Source organism: Linepithema humile, chromosome 6 (genome assembly GCF_040581485.1).
Source record: "Linepithema humile isolate Giens D197 chromosome 6, Lhum_UNIL_v1.0, whole genome shotgun sequence".
NCBI classification, from domain to species: Eukaryota; Metazoa; Arthropoda; class Insecta; order Hymenoptera; family Formicidae; genus Linepithema; species Linepithema humile.
This window is the reverse complement of record NC_090133.1, coordinates 20506802-20520291: the sequence shown is the minus strand read 5'-3', so window position 1 is coordinate 20520291 and position 13490 is coordinate 20506802. Positions and strand designations below refer to the sequence as shown.

The following is a 13490-nucleotide window of genomic DNA, read 5'->3' as shown; positions in this document are numbered from 1 at the left end:
AACGGATGTTCGTAGACGGATAGTGATGAATGATGATGGAGCGGATAAAATCATTTCTTACGGTGGCTCGACCGGTCGTGCTGATCGGTGTCGAGCGCGCAAATTGACGTCGAAACGACAGTTACTTATCGAAATTCCCATCGCGCGACAACGAAAGACGCGCGTTTATGACGGGATTCTGCATTTTCATGAATCTGGTCTGCGCGATTCGCAGAGCAAGCGTGCAGATGATCGACGGCTCGCGACGCGAAATTCATGACGATGGAAGAATCCGATGGCTTTCCCATCAAAGTACACGGTGGAGATATTCAATCGATGCGACTACCGCATAGAAATACGATGTTGTGATAAATGATTGTTTCAATTGATTTCTAACCATGTAGCAACCAGTACTATAGACAGACTTGTAAACTGCAATTTTTTCTTATGTGAAAAAGATGTCTCGTTGAAGATGAGAAGCAGTTAAAATAAATTATTTTCAATTACAAGAATCTAGCAGTTTTAATTTTATTATAAAACATGCTCATCAAAATATATTTATAAGTTGTTACTTCAGATATATAGCATTTTGCATTAAAACTAAACGAATACGCCACGTTACTGGAGAGACAAACTTTTTTATCAGTTTCAATAAATTCGATAAATTTCAAACTGATGCAAAATATGCACACAAATTGCATTATATACAAGATAAGCAAAAATTGTTTTTCCAATAAGAAAGCTAGAGCCAAAGTTCAAATTCTAGAAAGTGTGTTGTTCTATACAACATTTAAAGTGACGAACTAATGAGCTTACATAGAGGCTACGTAATAAAAACGAGGCTATTAAACGCGCGTATAATAAATGCGGGTGCAGCCGTTGGGAAAGCCATCGTATTCGCTATCTCGGTTTAAATACCGCAGATACCGCACAGAAGAGGGCATACGTAGCAGGCGAGTATACTAATAAAACGTTGAACTAATAGTTCCGACGTAATCTGAAACGTTCGATCGAGCGAGTAGCACAACGGCGGAAAGTAAACTTTGTGTCGAGCAACAAATGTCATATGCCACCGGTTGAAACATTTCAGCGAAACTGACGAGCCATTTCTGCGACTATTAGCACTAAAACCGCTGAAGATTAAAGTCTCTTATGAAGAGAAGAGGAGACAGTTATAAGAGAGCAACTTGCGTAGAAAAGAGCCATTACCTATTCTGAAAATAGAATCAGAGGTCTTTTCAACAAAGAAACTAAATTTGTATTTGTGAATTTAATGTCATTCACATTTCCTTTATGATAATTGTATTTTATATAAATATAAAATGCGCCGGATTATATTTTCGTCATCTCGATTAACGTTTTTATCTTAAAAAAATATACGCTTTTATTTCACAGAAGCATTTTGCATATTTTTTCTTTCTTGTTTGTTCTCTCTTTAATGCTAGTATCTATATGTATTTTAACATTTATTTAAAATTAAGGAAACGACCAAAACATATCAAAATACCACAAATGTCACAGGAGAAATATATAATGCGAGTTTCAGCAGTCTCTTCACCAAAACGTTATCAAAACCGGTGCTCTCTCGCGAGACATATTGCCGATAAGTTGGTAGAATCGAGTATATCGAATAGCGCAACGCAACGCGATGTCGAACAGGTTTTACTCGGTGAGCACAGAGGCGCGTTGGCACTCTGGAAATAGATGTAGACCCGAGAGTTCGATTTTATGAGGAAGTGGTCCGTGGGCGCGTCGTTTATCGCCGATATTCGTCGACAATATGACCACTTACTGACTCGCCAGCGCGAAAAGTGATTCTATTAACTTGGCAACGTTATGAGTCACGATCGATACAGCTTCGTGTGGCGGCAATATCGAGTATTCAAACGACGTGATTTAGGCGACTGAATACATTTCCGCCTGAATTTTACGCAGGTTTTTTTAATGGAAATCGCCACTCGTAGGTGTGGTCGCTTCAATCATGATTCACAATCGATTATTGTAGCAATACTTTAGAATCAATAGAAGTTACATCATTTCGTAACTTCAGGATATAAAAACAAGAGTGCACTTGAATGCAGCTTTATATTAATGAGTAAGAGTTAAAATAATGAGAGACATCTTTAGAACTAAAATATAATTTACTTAAAAATTTCATTACCTAAAAATAAAAATGATGGAAATGAAATAATAAAAATAAAAATAAAAATAGATTAAGAACGATCCCACCATTAATAATCTTAATATAAAAATTTAAATAGAACGCCACAAATTTGGTTAATACAAACACAGATGGAAATTGATTTGCAGCATTTATGGACAACGAAATCGATCGTGAGCGCTTCGCGGCAACGTGAAATCAGCAAACAATTATGCTGAACGTCCGTAAACGGATCAAGGCGGTTCAGAAACAGCGACAGATAATTTTATCGCAGGACCGCTCGGGCGGGTTAATGTGGAAATAGACGTTCGAGCTTGGCCGAGAGAGTGGAGCATACGTCTGATTTTACGAGGAAGTGGGACGTGTTATTTATCGGCAGTATTCGTTGGTAATGTGGGTACTTACGAACCCTGAAACGGCCACCAGTACATGTCGCAAAGTGACTCAGCTCGCGCGACAGGCGAGTCGTAAAAACCTCATGAATCTCTTCACTCAAAATTCAAGCGTACAAAGTAACTAAAAGTGTGTTAGCCGTCTGGCTCCGTTGCCGTTCTCTCATCTCGCAGGCTTGCCGAAAATGAAATAAACGCGTAACAATCGCGCGCCGTAATTATTCGTTCTCCCACCAGAGGCAAGCGCTCGATAAATATAAACTCCCGTTGCTTTCTCGCCTCGCCTTAAAATTATTGTATAATCAATCCTGGATTTTTTTGCGTTCTCAAATTTTTCATTCTTGCATTCTTCAATTTTGAAAATCTCTAAATTAATGAATCATTTTCCATTTTCCTAGCAATTCTACAAAAAAAGTATTAAAAAAATTCAAATTTCTTAAAAAAGTATTAGAATTTTAAATTCTTAAATGTTTTACATACTTCGAATTTTTAGAATCCATAAACGCTAAAAGCCAAATTTAAAAATAACAAAAATTTTATTTATAATAAAATTTCATTCTAAAGAAAAATCTACAAAGAATATTGAAAAAATAACAGCTAACATTTTTAATTGAAGGAATCAAAAACATTCCTTTTAACTTTTGTATCTCAAATTGATCAAAGAATGTAGATGAAAAAGATGAGTGAAATCAGGAGCATTTTATATAACGAAGCCACTTGTACTCGCCCGAGATGCGTAATCCGCCCGATTTTCTCACCTGCGCTGTATAATAATTCAAAAAAGTAGTTCCGCTCTCTGAAAGCTAAAATAATGATTGCCGAAACGTATCTGGAGTACCTACAGGACTGTGTACAACCATGTAAATCGACGCCGACGCCGAAATAACCGAAAGCTATATTCTGCACCCTTGTATTACCGTGAAAGCGGATCGCTCGGTCAGGTGATTTAAAAAATTTGGCACCTCTTTAACGCCGGCGAAATTTACACCGGTCTTAAACCTTCTGTCCCGCCACGGTCGCGGCCTTTCGTCGGCTTTAGTGCCGGCCCGGATGACGTTAACGATTCGTAAATTAAAAGAGCGCCATTTTGTTCCGACAGTGCGAGCAGAGAGAAAAGAAGAAGTTGTTCGCGCGGTTTGCCCGCGTCGTAAAGTTCAGACGAATTCTTTTGTCGTTTTGCTCCCCGCCCGGCACTCCGCTAGTAAATGTTACGCGTTTTATGTGCGGTAGGCATTGTTGAGTTAATCGCGAGTTATTTCCGAGCTTTAGTAAGGACGAGACTGATCATTGTCGACGATCCGCGCGCGAACAATATTATTATTCCTTTAAATATTAGATGATATACTTAATGCGTTCAAGAACAAAATTAGGCTCTGCTTCGCACGAGACTATCGCAGGTATAATATATTTTTTCAAATCGCAACAAAAATTGTTAATTTACAACGATCTTAATATAGTGAATTTATTAATTAGTGGTTTAATGACTTTTTACCTGTGACATTATTAAAAAATTGAATGTGAAAACATGTTTTTATTTTTGTAATTATAAAAGTATTAATATGCAGAAAGTAATCATTTAACCATATACTTTTAATGAGATAATTTGTACCGATTATCTTCAGCGAGAAAAATTCTCAATTAAACAGTGTCATAATCAGCGATTTTTCTGCAGTTTCACCGGCGTGGGAGATAACGGTCCCGGTGAGTGTAGCTGCTTATTATCCGAGAGCGTCATAAATCAGAAAGCACGCGTGTTCACGCCCGTTAAATGAGACCATCAAAAAATCGATCGTGCTTACGCGATATCGATAATGGAACCTTCCATATGTAGCGCAAGAGTCGGCCGAGATCGCCATCGAAGCGGTGTACCGAGATGCGTCAGACGATGAATGGTGAATCGCGTGCTACACATTGCAAATTAATGTAATATAAATCATGAATACTGTTGTGACAAGCTCTCTACATTGAAGTTAAATTGCGAATAACATATAATGATTTATTTGACCTCTTACCGATATGTGGGATTGAGATTTCTTTCGGTTCTGAAGAAAATGTATTCAGAACAGAAAAAAACTTGCATTTGATATTCAGAAAAAGCGGTTTTCATCTGAAATTCGTACGCGTTAAAAAGTACGAGTAAAGCTTCGAAATATAATTTTGAAATTAATCTTTCACAGTCGCTTCTGGATCATGCGGATACCGGAAACGCGTTATGATATACCACAAAGTTTCACTATGACAATAGTTCGCGGTCTTTCTGCATCCATAGCATGTGGAATATTTCTCAATGATAAATGTTTTATAGCGCGTGCGGAAAGAGAGTTGTTCCGCTTGACTATAGAAACCGCGAGTAGCCGTCAGCCGACGTTACTGCTGTGAAATTGTAACCCGATCGTTACTGTTATGTACTAACCTTAAAACATGTCATAACTTCGTAGCTTTCTTTAAATATACAACAATCTATTATTTTATAGTTTTTTTATAACTTCTTACTCAATTGTGAAGATTGTTTCTAGATAAGTTAAATTATCTAAATACTGTTCGAAACAAGCTCTCTATTATTGCAAAATGAGATTATTTATTTATTAAAACGTCTGCAGTAAAAATTACGCATTGTGTTTAAATCTTTCTCATTTTTAAAGATTTATAATCATGTTATTCGTTTATCAATTACATACAGCTAACTTGGAACAAATTGATATAATTGTAATTATGCGTGTTTTATTACAATTATGTGTATATTTAAATAAATAAATGTGCTCGTTACATAAATATATATATATATATATATATATATATATATATATATATATAATTGTGATAAAACACACATACAATCCAATTACAGCTGAAATAACATACACTTCGTATGGCAAACTGACGTGCTTTTAAGCAAGACATTACTTTAATGATCGCACCCTATAATCATTAGCGATCGATAAGAAAAAGAGCGTTGCACTTCCACCTGCGTAATTGAGCTCGTTTTAACGTCGCGCTAGCATAGGCATGCATCGGCGCCGAGCAGAACAGCCTCCGGCTATACATTATCCGGTGATAAAATCTCATTATGCCGCTGCGAGCGAGCGGTTATCGATGCGTTGACGATTTTGCGATCTTTTCGTCACGATACGCGACGAGACGGTGACTTTATATGTCGATTACTGACTAATCTTTATTAATTGCTCTTGCACAAGCTACTTACGATAAGACCACATAGTGAAGATGCGCGCGGCATTGAAGATGCAATCGCGATATCAGTATAACATAATAGTTCATCTCAAATTCCTTCAAAAATAGTAATTTATAAATTATCAGTTTATTACATTACTTTTCCACCTTTATTATGTCTGTGATATTTATCGGTAAACGTATAATTGAAATTTTCAGACGTAAAGCGAAAGATCGCGCGATTAAGTCCCACGTGTAATCCTCGAAAGTAGTCTCGCGAAATAAATGTCTCTTACATATTTCGTGATGCTTAACAGCGTGTATGTAACGAGACCGAAAAATACAATCCGCAACGCCCATATACAACTTGGGCGTATCTTCTTCTTCGTCTTTAAATCCGTTCGAAACAATTAACCAACGATATTTATTCGTCGCGTGGGCGTCGCACTTCGAATGTTGCAATCTTACGATGTAATCAACGAGAGGGGCTTTAATATGTCACGCGCCTTCCCCTCTTCCTCTCTTATGAGATACGGCAAGGATGCGTAAGTCAACTTTCCAAAGCGAGCACAACTCGAAATTAAATAACGTTACCTCGCATCGTTGAATATATAAGTCAGTAATAAAAATATATAAATTATATTCATTCGTCATTATAACATTCGTGATATTTTTTCATATTTTGTTATGTCAAACAATCCTAGATTTTTTTTTATAGAAAGAAATGCAAAAAGAAAGAAGCAGTGACATAAATATTTATGATATTTAGATTTTACATTAAATATCTCCATAAACATTTTTGCTTGTCGAAATGCCGAGAACAGAACCATGTCTTCGTTCTCACTCTCGACCTTGACCGTACTAAACGCGTAATTGAGCGCGATAACGTTAATACTTTATTCCGATCATAAATTTCCTGCTCTTCTGTCGAGTATTCGCAGGGCCCGGCAGTTTTCCAGCGTAACGAGAATAATTTGTCAGAATACGCCACGCGGGGCCTGTTGACTCGTTCACGGCCGCGCACTAAACATTGCACGTTACTGAATTACGTAGCCAATAAAAAGAATGATAAAGAATCTCCATATAACATCAGCCTCGTCTCGGCTGAAACCGAGATGACCAAATTCGTGTCCAAGAATCTTGCGATCCTTGCGTTGAAACATTAAACGGACCCCGAAACAGCCTACATTAATTCTTAACGAGCAAAATTCCCCAATTTTAGTGGTCGTTAACGGACTTAACGGACGACGCAAAGGAAGCTGTTACCTCCCGGACGTCGACATATTGTTAAAAATTAGCTATTCCTCGGGCAAACGCACAATGCATCGGGCAGCATGTCGCAGGAAACGTGTTTCCCCAGGATGCGATTTCTCGACAAGGATGATCTCGGCTTGGCAGTGCTCGAGTTTCCTCCTTGTATTATCGCGATCTATCTCTTCGTTAATTCGACACTTTAATTGTTCACCAAGACAATCTCGCGAATAAGGATGATTTATTGCCGCAATTGCGATCGTTTTATCCTGACATTAATAAATCGTTTTGAATTATTCCGCTATTCAGTAATTCAATATATTTCCTTTCGTGTGAAACTTTTCATGTAGAAGAATAATCTTGATACTGTTAAGCAAGCTTCTTTATTATGACACTTGTTCTGTTTCAATTAATTAACCGACTATTCCCGTTGCTAATTAATTCAACGTATTCCTATCTCGGTGGAATTTTCCGCTGCAAATCTTAATGATTTACGATCTTTAATTGTACGTTTGTAAAATTTCTTTCAGCTCGCAGCAAGCAATTATCTCAAACGCTTTAACCCTCGTTCATTAAGTCGAGACGTTGGAATTCTTCGCTGATAAAAAGCACACCCTCGATGCGAAAACTTCTTTATCATTTGAAATCGTCTCACATATGATTCCACCTCAACACTGATCTTATTGTTCTCTATTCCTTGCTATACTTCGCGAATTACATTGACACGACCCTTTTGTGTCGAGCGTGAATGGCGCTCGAATATATCGTGGACGTATTCGTGCCACAGGATAAATGATATTCGGCATATCGTCCCCGACAACAGACATGCATCACTTTCTCGAAGACTGCAACCGGCGCGGGTGATGAATCGTACCGCGGAGTCGTTCCATTTTTCACTACCCTCGAAAGAAGCCTCGGCGCTGCCCGGTGCTGCCTTTAATGCATTTTACATGAAAAATATGTTCACGGCGCGCCACGGACCTAGGCGCGGCAATATATTCGAGTCGATAAACGCGCGATTTTTCTTACTGCCCACGTGAATAGCCTCGATGAAATATCTCGCTAGATTAACGAAACGCATGTTAATACGGTAACATTCTTCTCGAGCCACTGGTGGTCGCGCAAAGCGGGTATAAAAAGAAGCGTGATAAAATGACATTCGCATTAATATTCAATCAATATCAATATTTCACCTTCGGGGGGCACATTCGCATATGTCCTTTCTATCGACAAGCGCTCGCATAATTTCAATATTTATGACATTGATGCTCGCGCCGACAATCAATTGACTAACATTTTGTATGGTATAAATATTTGCGAAGATTTTCGAATATGTGCATACTAGGAAACCTGATAAATTTTAATGAACTACGAATAAAAAATAAAGACAAGTTTGTCGAGCGATGTAAACGCTTACTGTGACGTTGCCGGAGTTAAATTTTAATTCTCATCATTGTGACATTGTAAACATTTTAATTGTTACAGCATCGTCTCGACGTCTCGACAACTATCACTAATATGTAAACAGCATGTGTCTCGTATCGAGTTTTGATAACGGCGACGGTTTGCAGACATGTCGCGTTATTAATGCATCTCGTAGACGTCGCGGGTGTGCGACGCGCTTCGTTTATTAAATTCGGTCAAATGTTAAATATGCTGATTCGTCGCTATAGGTGGCAATGACAGCGGTTAATGGCGAGGTAGTCGGACGGTGGGTAATTCGGAGGGTAGAAGGGAAGAGCCGACGACCGATTTTCAACTGGGACAACCGAATCGCACATGTGCTGGAGAAACGGGTTCCCGCGAGGGCAGTCTCTCGCCGATTCGTCGCCCTCGCGAAACGAAAGAAAGAAATGGAAGAAAAGAACGTTGTCTTAAAAATCAAAACGCACGTATTTAATAACGCCATGCTATCCGCAGACGAAAATATCGGAAAATGATTTCGTGAGAAATCGACGGTTTCTCATACTAAGATGATGAAAAATTAATTATTTAATATGAAAAGAGAGAGAGACAGAGATTTAATGTTTCGTATTATCATCTAATATTCATTTCTAGACCTTTGCCTTTGAGATATGAAAATAAAAAGACAACAGTGAGTATAGTGAGAAATTTCTTATCTAAAGTTGTGCGAAAGCTTAAAAGAGAATTTTGAGAAACTAATAAGAAATTACTCATTATACTATTGTTTTAATTTTAAAACGTAGATTATTCATAAAATATACTAGCATTGCATAAAATGCATTTTGCAAAAGAACACAAACTAAATATTTATAATATTCTTAAGATAATCGACAATTTTTACAAAATAACGTGAATTCGCACGAACGATGGTCAAACAGGTTTTTTGGAGACGCTTTTTTCGTGTCGGCGTGTTGAGAACCCGATCGCCGATTCGTCGCACTTACGAAAAGAACGGGGTTGCCGCTCGCGCATATTTATCACCGTCGTTAATAACGCACGAAAAAAAGCCTTATCGCCTACCGCAACGAATTTTTCGATGGTTGCCCGTCCAATGGTTTGATGGTCACCGAAAATTAACTTGGTCGCAAAATATAAAAGCAGCCACAAGTAAAACCTTTGAATTTTTTCGCGAGTTAACAATAGCTAATTTTATCATCGCAAATTTTAATTGTAATTTATAATTAAAAAATTATATAGTTGTGCATTTTTGCAGAAAACAAATTTTTTAATTTATGCAAATAAGAAAATAAAGACATCCAAGCAATATTTATGTCTCTTTTCAATAAGAATATCTTATATTAATTCGTTATTAATTATTCTTTTCCTACAATATATCCTATCAATTTTTATTAAAACGTAATTGTTTACGAAGGTAGATCAGACCTTTTTCCTCCATTTCGCGAGGAAGAGAAGAGCATAGTAAAGGGAGGCGGAAGAAAAGGAGGAAGAAGAAGAGGAAGACAAGGGTGAACGCACTCGCCACACCCTGCCTTAAAGATTGTAAACGATTATTAATGCTCCACTGCGGCTGACCCGTAACCCGGCGGTGAGTCTTCTCGTGACGTCCCACTCCCTCTCGCCCCAATCCTGTCCTTCTCCCCAACCCTCCTCCATCCTCCCTCGAAATAATCTCGACTGAAATACCCAAGCGAGATCGCGCGGATTGCCTCTCGACGGAATCGATCCTTATCCGGCTTTTTTCTTAATTAGCCCGTCGGATTCTCTCTCTCTCTCTTTCTCTCTCTCTCTCTCCGTGAGGGATAAATAACATCGGGGTTACGTCCGGTCACGTTAACTAATTTGCGTAACACGCCGCAGGCTCTCATCGAAATCTTCGCGCCGGCGAATCATCTACCTATTGCGAACGAGATAAATTATCGAGACGGAAAATGAAAGCGGGACTCATCATGAAAAATAGCAAGATATAAATACAAAAAATAAATTCTATAAAAGGTAGTAGCTGGTATTAGCTACTTTGAATTAGAGCATAATGAGATACGACGTCTTGCGCACTTCAATTTTGTATTTAATTTTATTCGTGTTCTAAAATTTAAAGGTTAAGAATTCTTTTAATATTATAAAAATAACTTTTGTGTGTAACGATATGCAATATATATAATTGTCTGCTAACATAAAATTTGTAAATATTTTAATTATCAAAAATCAACCTTTTTTAGGTGTCAAGTGCGAAAATAAATTGTGGAAAAAGTTCCTAATTGACATCCTTAGATAAAAATCTCTTATGTAACCTTCCAAATACCACGGGACAAATGCGGAAGTGCGCGTTTTGCGCCAGCCCGATGTAAACACGATAACGCAACATAAAGATAACGCAGTGTCGCACGTGACATGAGTTACATTCCACAAATCTCACAATCTTGGCGCGTATGCCAATAAAACCGCACGATCGGGAGGAGATTGCATCAATTCCGTTTATTAGGTGAATCGTTCGAACGGTTCGGGAAACGCGAACGCTTCGATAATTAATAAAGACGAAAATAAACGAGCCGCGAGAAGAAGGCGCGCGGTAGAAAATTGCGATATTGACGTTTCTCTCGGGGCAAAGATGTTTGCGTCGATGCGCTTTACAGATCGTTTCGAAACGTTGAAGCGTTTGAATCGCGTCGATTCTCGACGATTCGCCGATGCGGCGATATGACAAGTATAAAGATAACAAGCTAGCGCACGGCATAAGAAAAAGTCGACAAGTAATTATGCAAATCGCGCGCGACACGTGCTACGTCGACGATGCTTATTACCGAAATGGTTTCACGGTGAAAGAACAGTGCGGGAAGAAACGTGTGGAATCGGTCGTAGAGGCGCGCTGACCCAATGAACGTCACGAACGCTTAAAATGATGAGGCCTCCAAAGCAGACAGAAATAAAACCGGAGGAGAAACGGAAAGGCCCGCGAAGAGTGCACGTCGGTAGTCCTGTTACGTTTGTATTTACGGGCCGATCTCGCCGCTCACTGTATGATATTCTCGAGATTTTAATATCTGATGTTTCGTCGCGTTGCGAGAATGTGACACGGTATGATGCGCGCGTAAAGATAACGAGACGGCGCAAAAGCAAGCCGGCACGAGTATTATGCAAATTATATGCAAGATGTTGCCGTTTGCAGCACAACATCGATACTCAATAAAGGTGAGACTTAAAATGCACGCATGGATACGCACTCATTTGTCGACATCTCATGAAATCGCGCGATCAGTCCTGGGTGGTGCTCATATAAAACGAAACATTTCGAATGCGTAAAGGAGGCACTCGACGAAGGCAGGAATGGACTGATGGCCCGAGGCACGAATTCACGGTAGTCTCATGAGTTCGCATTCGTTCCGCTTGATCGGCAAGTCCATTTGCATGTAAATGTCATACGACGATCGACCGCGCTACCGCGCATGTGAAGGATTCGTCAAATGTATTGTTTACAAATATATCAAAGTCGTCGCATTTTCGTTGAATTTTTTTTTTTTCAGGAATTTAAGTTGAATTTGGTTTTCTTTTAAATTTAACTATAAAATTATTTAATACCGCGTAAAAAATTATTAAAAAATTAACTTGAAAAAAGTATAGACAATTTTTCAATTTATTTTAAATCAATGCTGTTAGCCCAAAAATTGAATATTATATATCAAATAAAAAATGTATGAAATGCTGAAATTCGGGAAACGTAATAAGTTAAATGGTGGAAAATGCGGTAGGTTATTTACGGTAGCTCGTTTGCAAAATTGTTGGAGCTTGATTGTGAGGGGAGAAATGCCGTGGTCAATTGACTCCAAGTGGCATTGACCGGAGTGATTCCGATTCAGTATTTGGAATGAAAAGAATCCCGGGCGGAGAGAGAGAATGCCGCACGGTGCAAATGGATGAAAAGATCGCAATGAAAAAAGAACGTTAAGGAGGAAGATAGAAATAGATGCTGTGACTCACCATGAAAACCATGAACCTTGATTGCAGGTTGGCGTTCCCAATGTAAGTCAGCGTTTCCAGCCACCGTGATGATCGCCGGGATGATGTCCGTTTCCACCTCTGTGTCGCAGACAGTCCTTCTTCGTCGCACACGATTGCCACGGGGAAAACAGTCGATCACTTTTCACCACAATTATGCTCTCACCGGGTTTGCCCCCTTTCTTATTCGTCCCTCGAATTCGGCGACGCGAACGAGAGAATGGCGTAAATTATTGTCGTTGAGAAAAGTGCGATAAACGAACAAGACACGATCCTTTATTGCTTACGCAGGCGTGCGGAAAAATACGGATTTACGCGTTCACGTTTCTAGTCACTATATAATCGCGATTAACCGGCGCGAATTTTTCTTAACCGATGATATTATTGACTAATAATTGCTCTAACTAAGTAACTTATTAATTGGCTAGCGGTGACGGCGGATACTATAGTCGTCTACCGGCATTCGATTGGCATACTGGCATGAATACTGGCTCATTCGGCTCCGGTCACCTGTAACATACAAATACACTGTTATTTACATTGACCTTACGCTTACAAGACTCGTTAAATGTAAATAACATCACGGAAATCATTCCGGTCGCTTTCAAAGCAACACATTTATACCGAGAGTCGCGATACCAAAATAGAAATTTCTCGTCCCAAATATCGGCGTTAAATTTCGCAAACGCCGCTACATATCAATTGTATGTATTTGATACCACTAGCAAAGAATGTATATTTCACAAGAACAAATGAATAGACGGACTCAGCAATCTCTGCTCTATTTATATAAGTTCCAGTAATTGTGTTGTCGAATAATTGACGTTATTTGTAATAAAAAATTTACATCCTATAATAATTTATAATATTGTTACTGATATTAATTATTAAAATTAGCGAGTAAACGTTGAAACTATTTTAATCTAGATAAAATTTTGCATAAATAGGTACACAGCAATATGTGCAATTTATTTGTTATTCTTACTGTTACTATAGTATACGATCTATAAGTTGTAAAAAGTAATATGTTAATAATAAAAGATAATATATTTTATTTTAGTAAAGATACGATTATTTTTAGGATTCGCAACTCGATGCAATGCAAGGCAACAGTACGAGAAAAG

The 13490-nt window shown here is 38.4% G+C and overlaps 1 protein-coding gene across 1 annotated transcript in view; it reads right to left on the bottom strand.

Moving 5' to 3' along the window:
• The window catches only part of LOC105671821 (uncharacterized), a 305353-nt gene that overhangs the window by 273838 nt on the left and 18025 nt on the right, over positions 1-13490 (bottom strand). Inside the window, exon 3 of the mRNA XM_012366293.2 lies at positions 12349-12876. Coding sequence (XP_012221716.1) covers positions 12349-12360 — 12 coding nt within the window. The 5' untranslated portion in view covers positions 12361-12876. The remainder of the gene's footprint in view (positions 1-12348; positions 12877-13490) is intronic.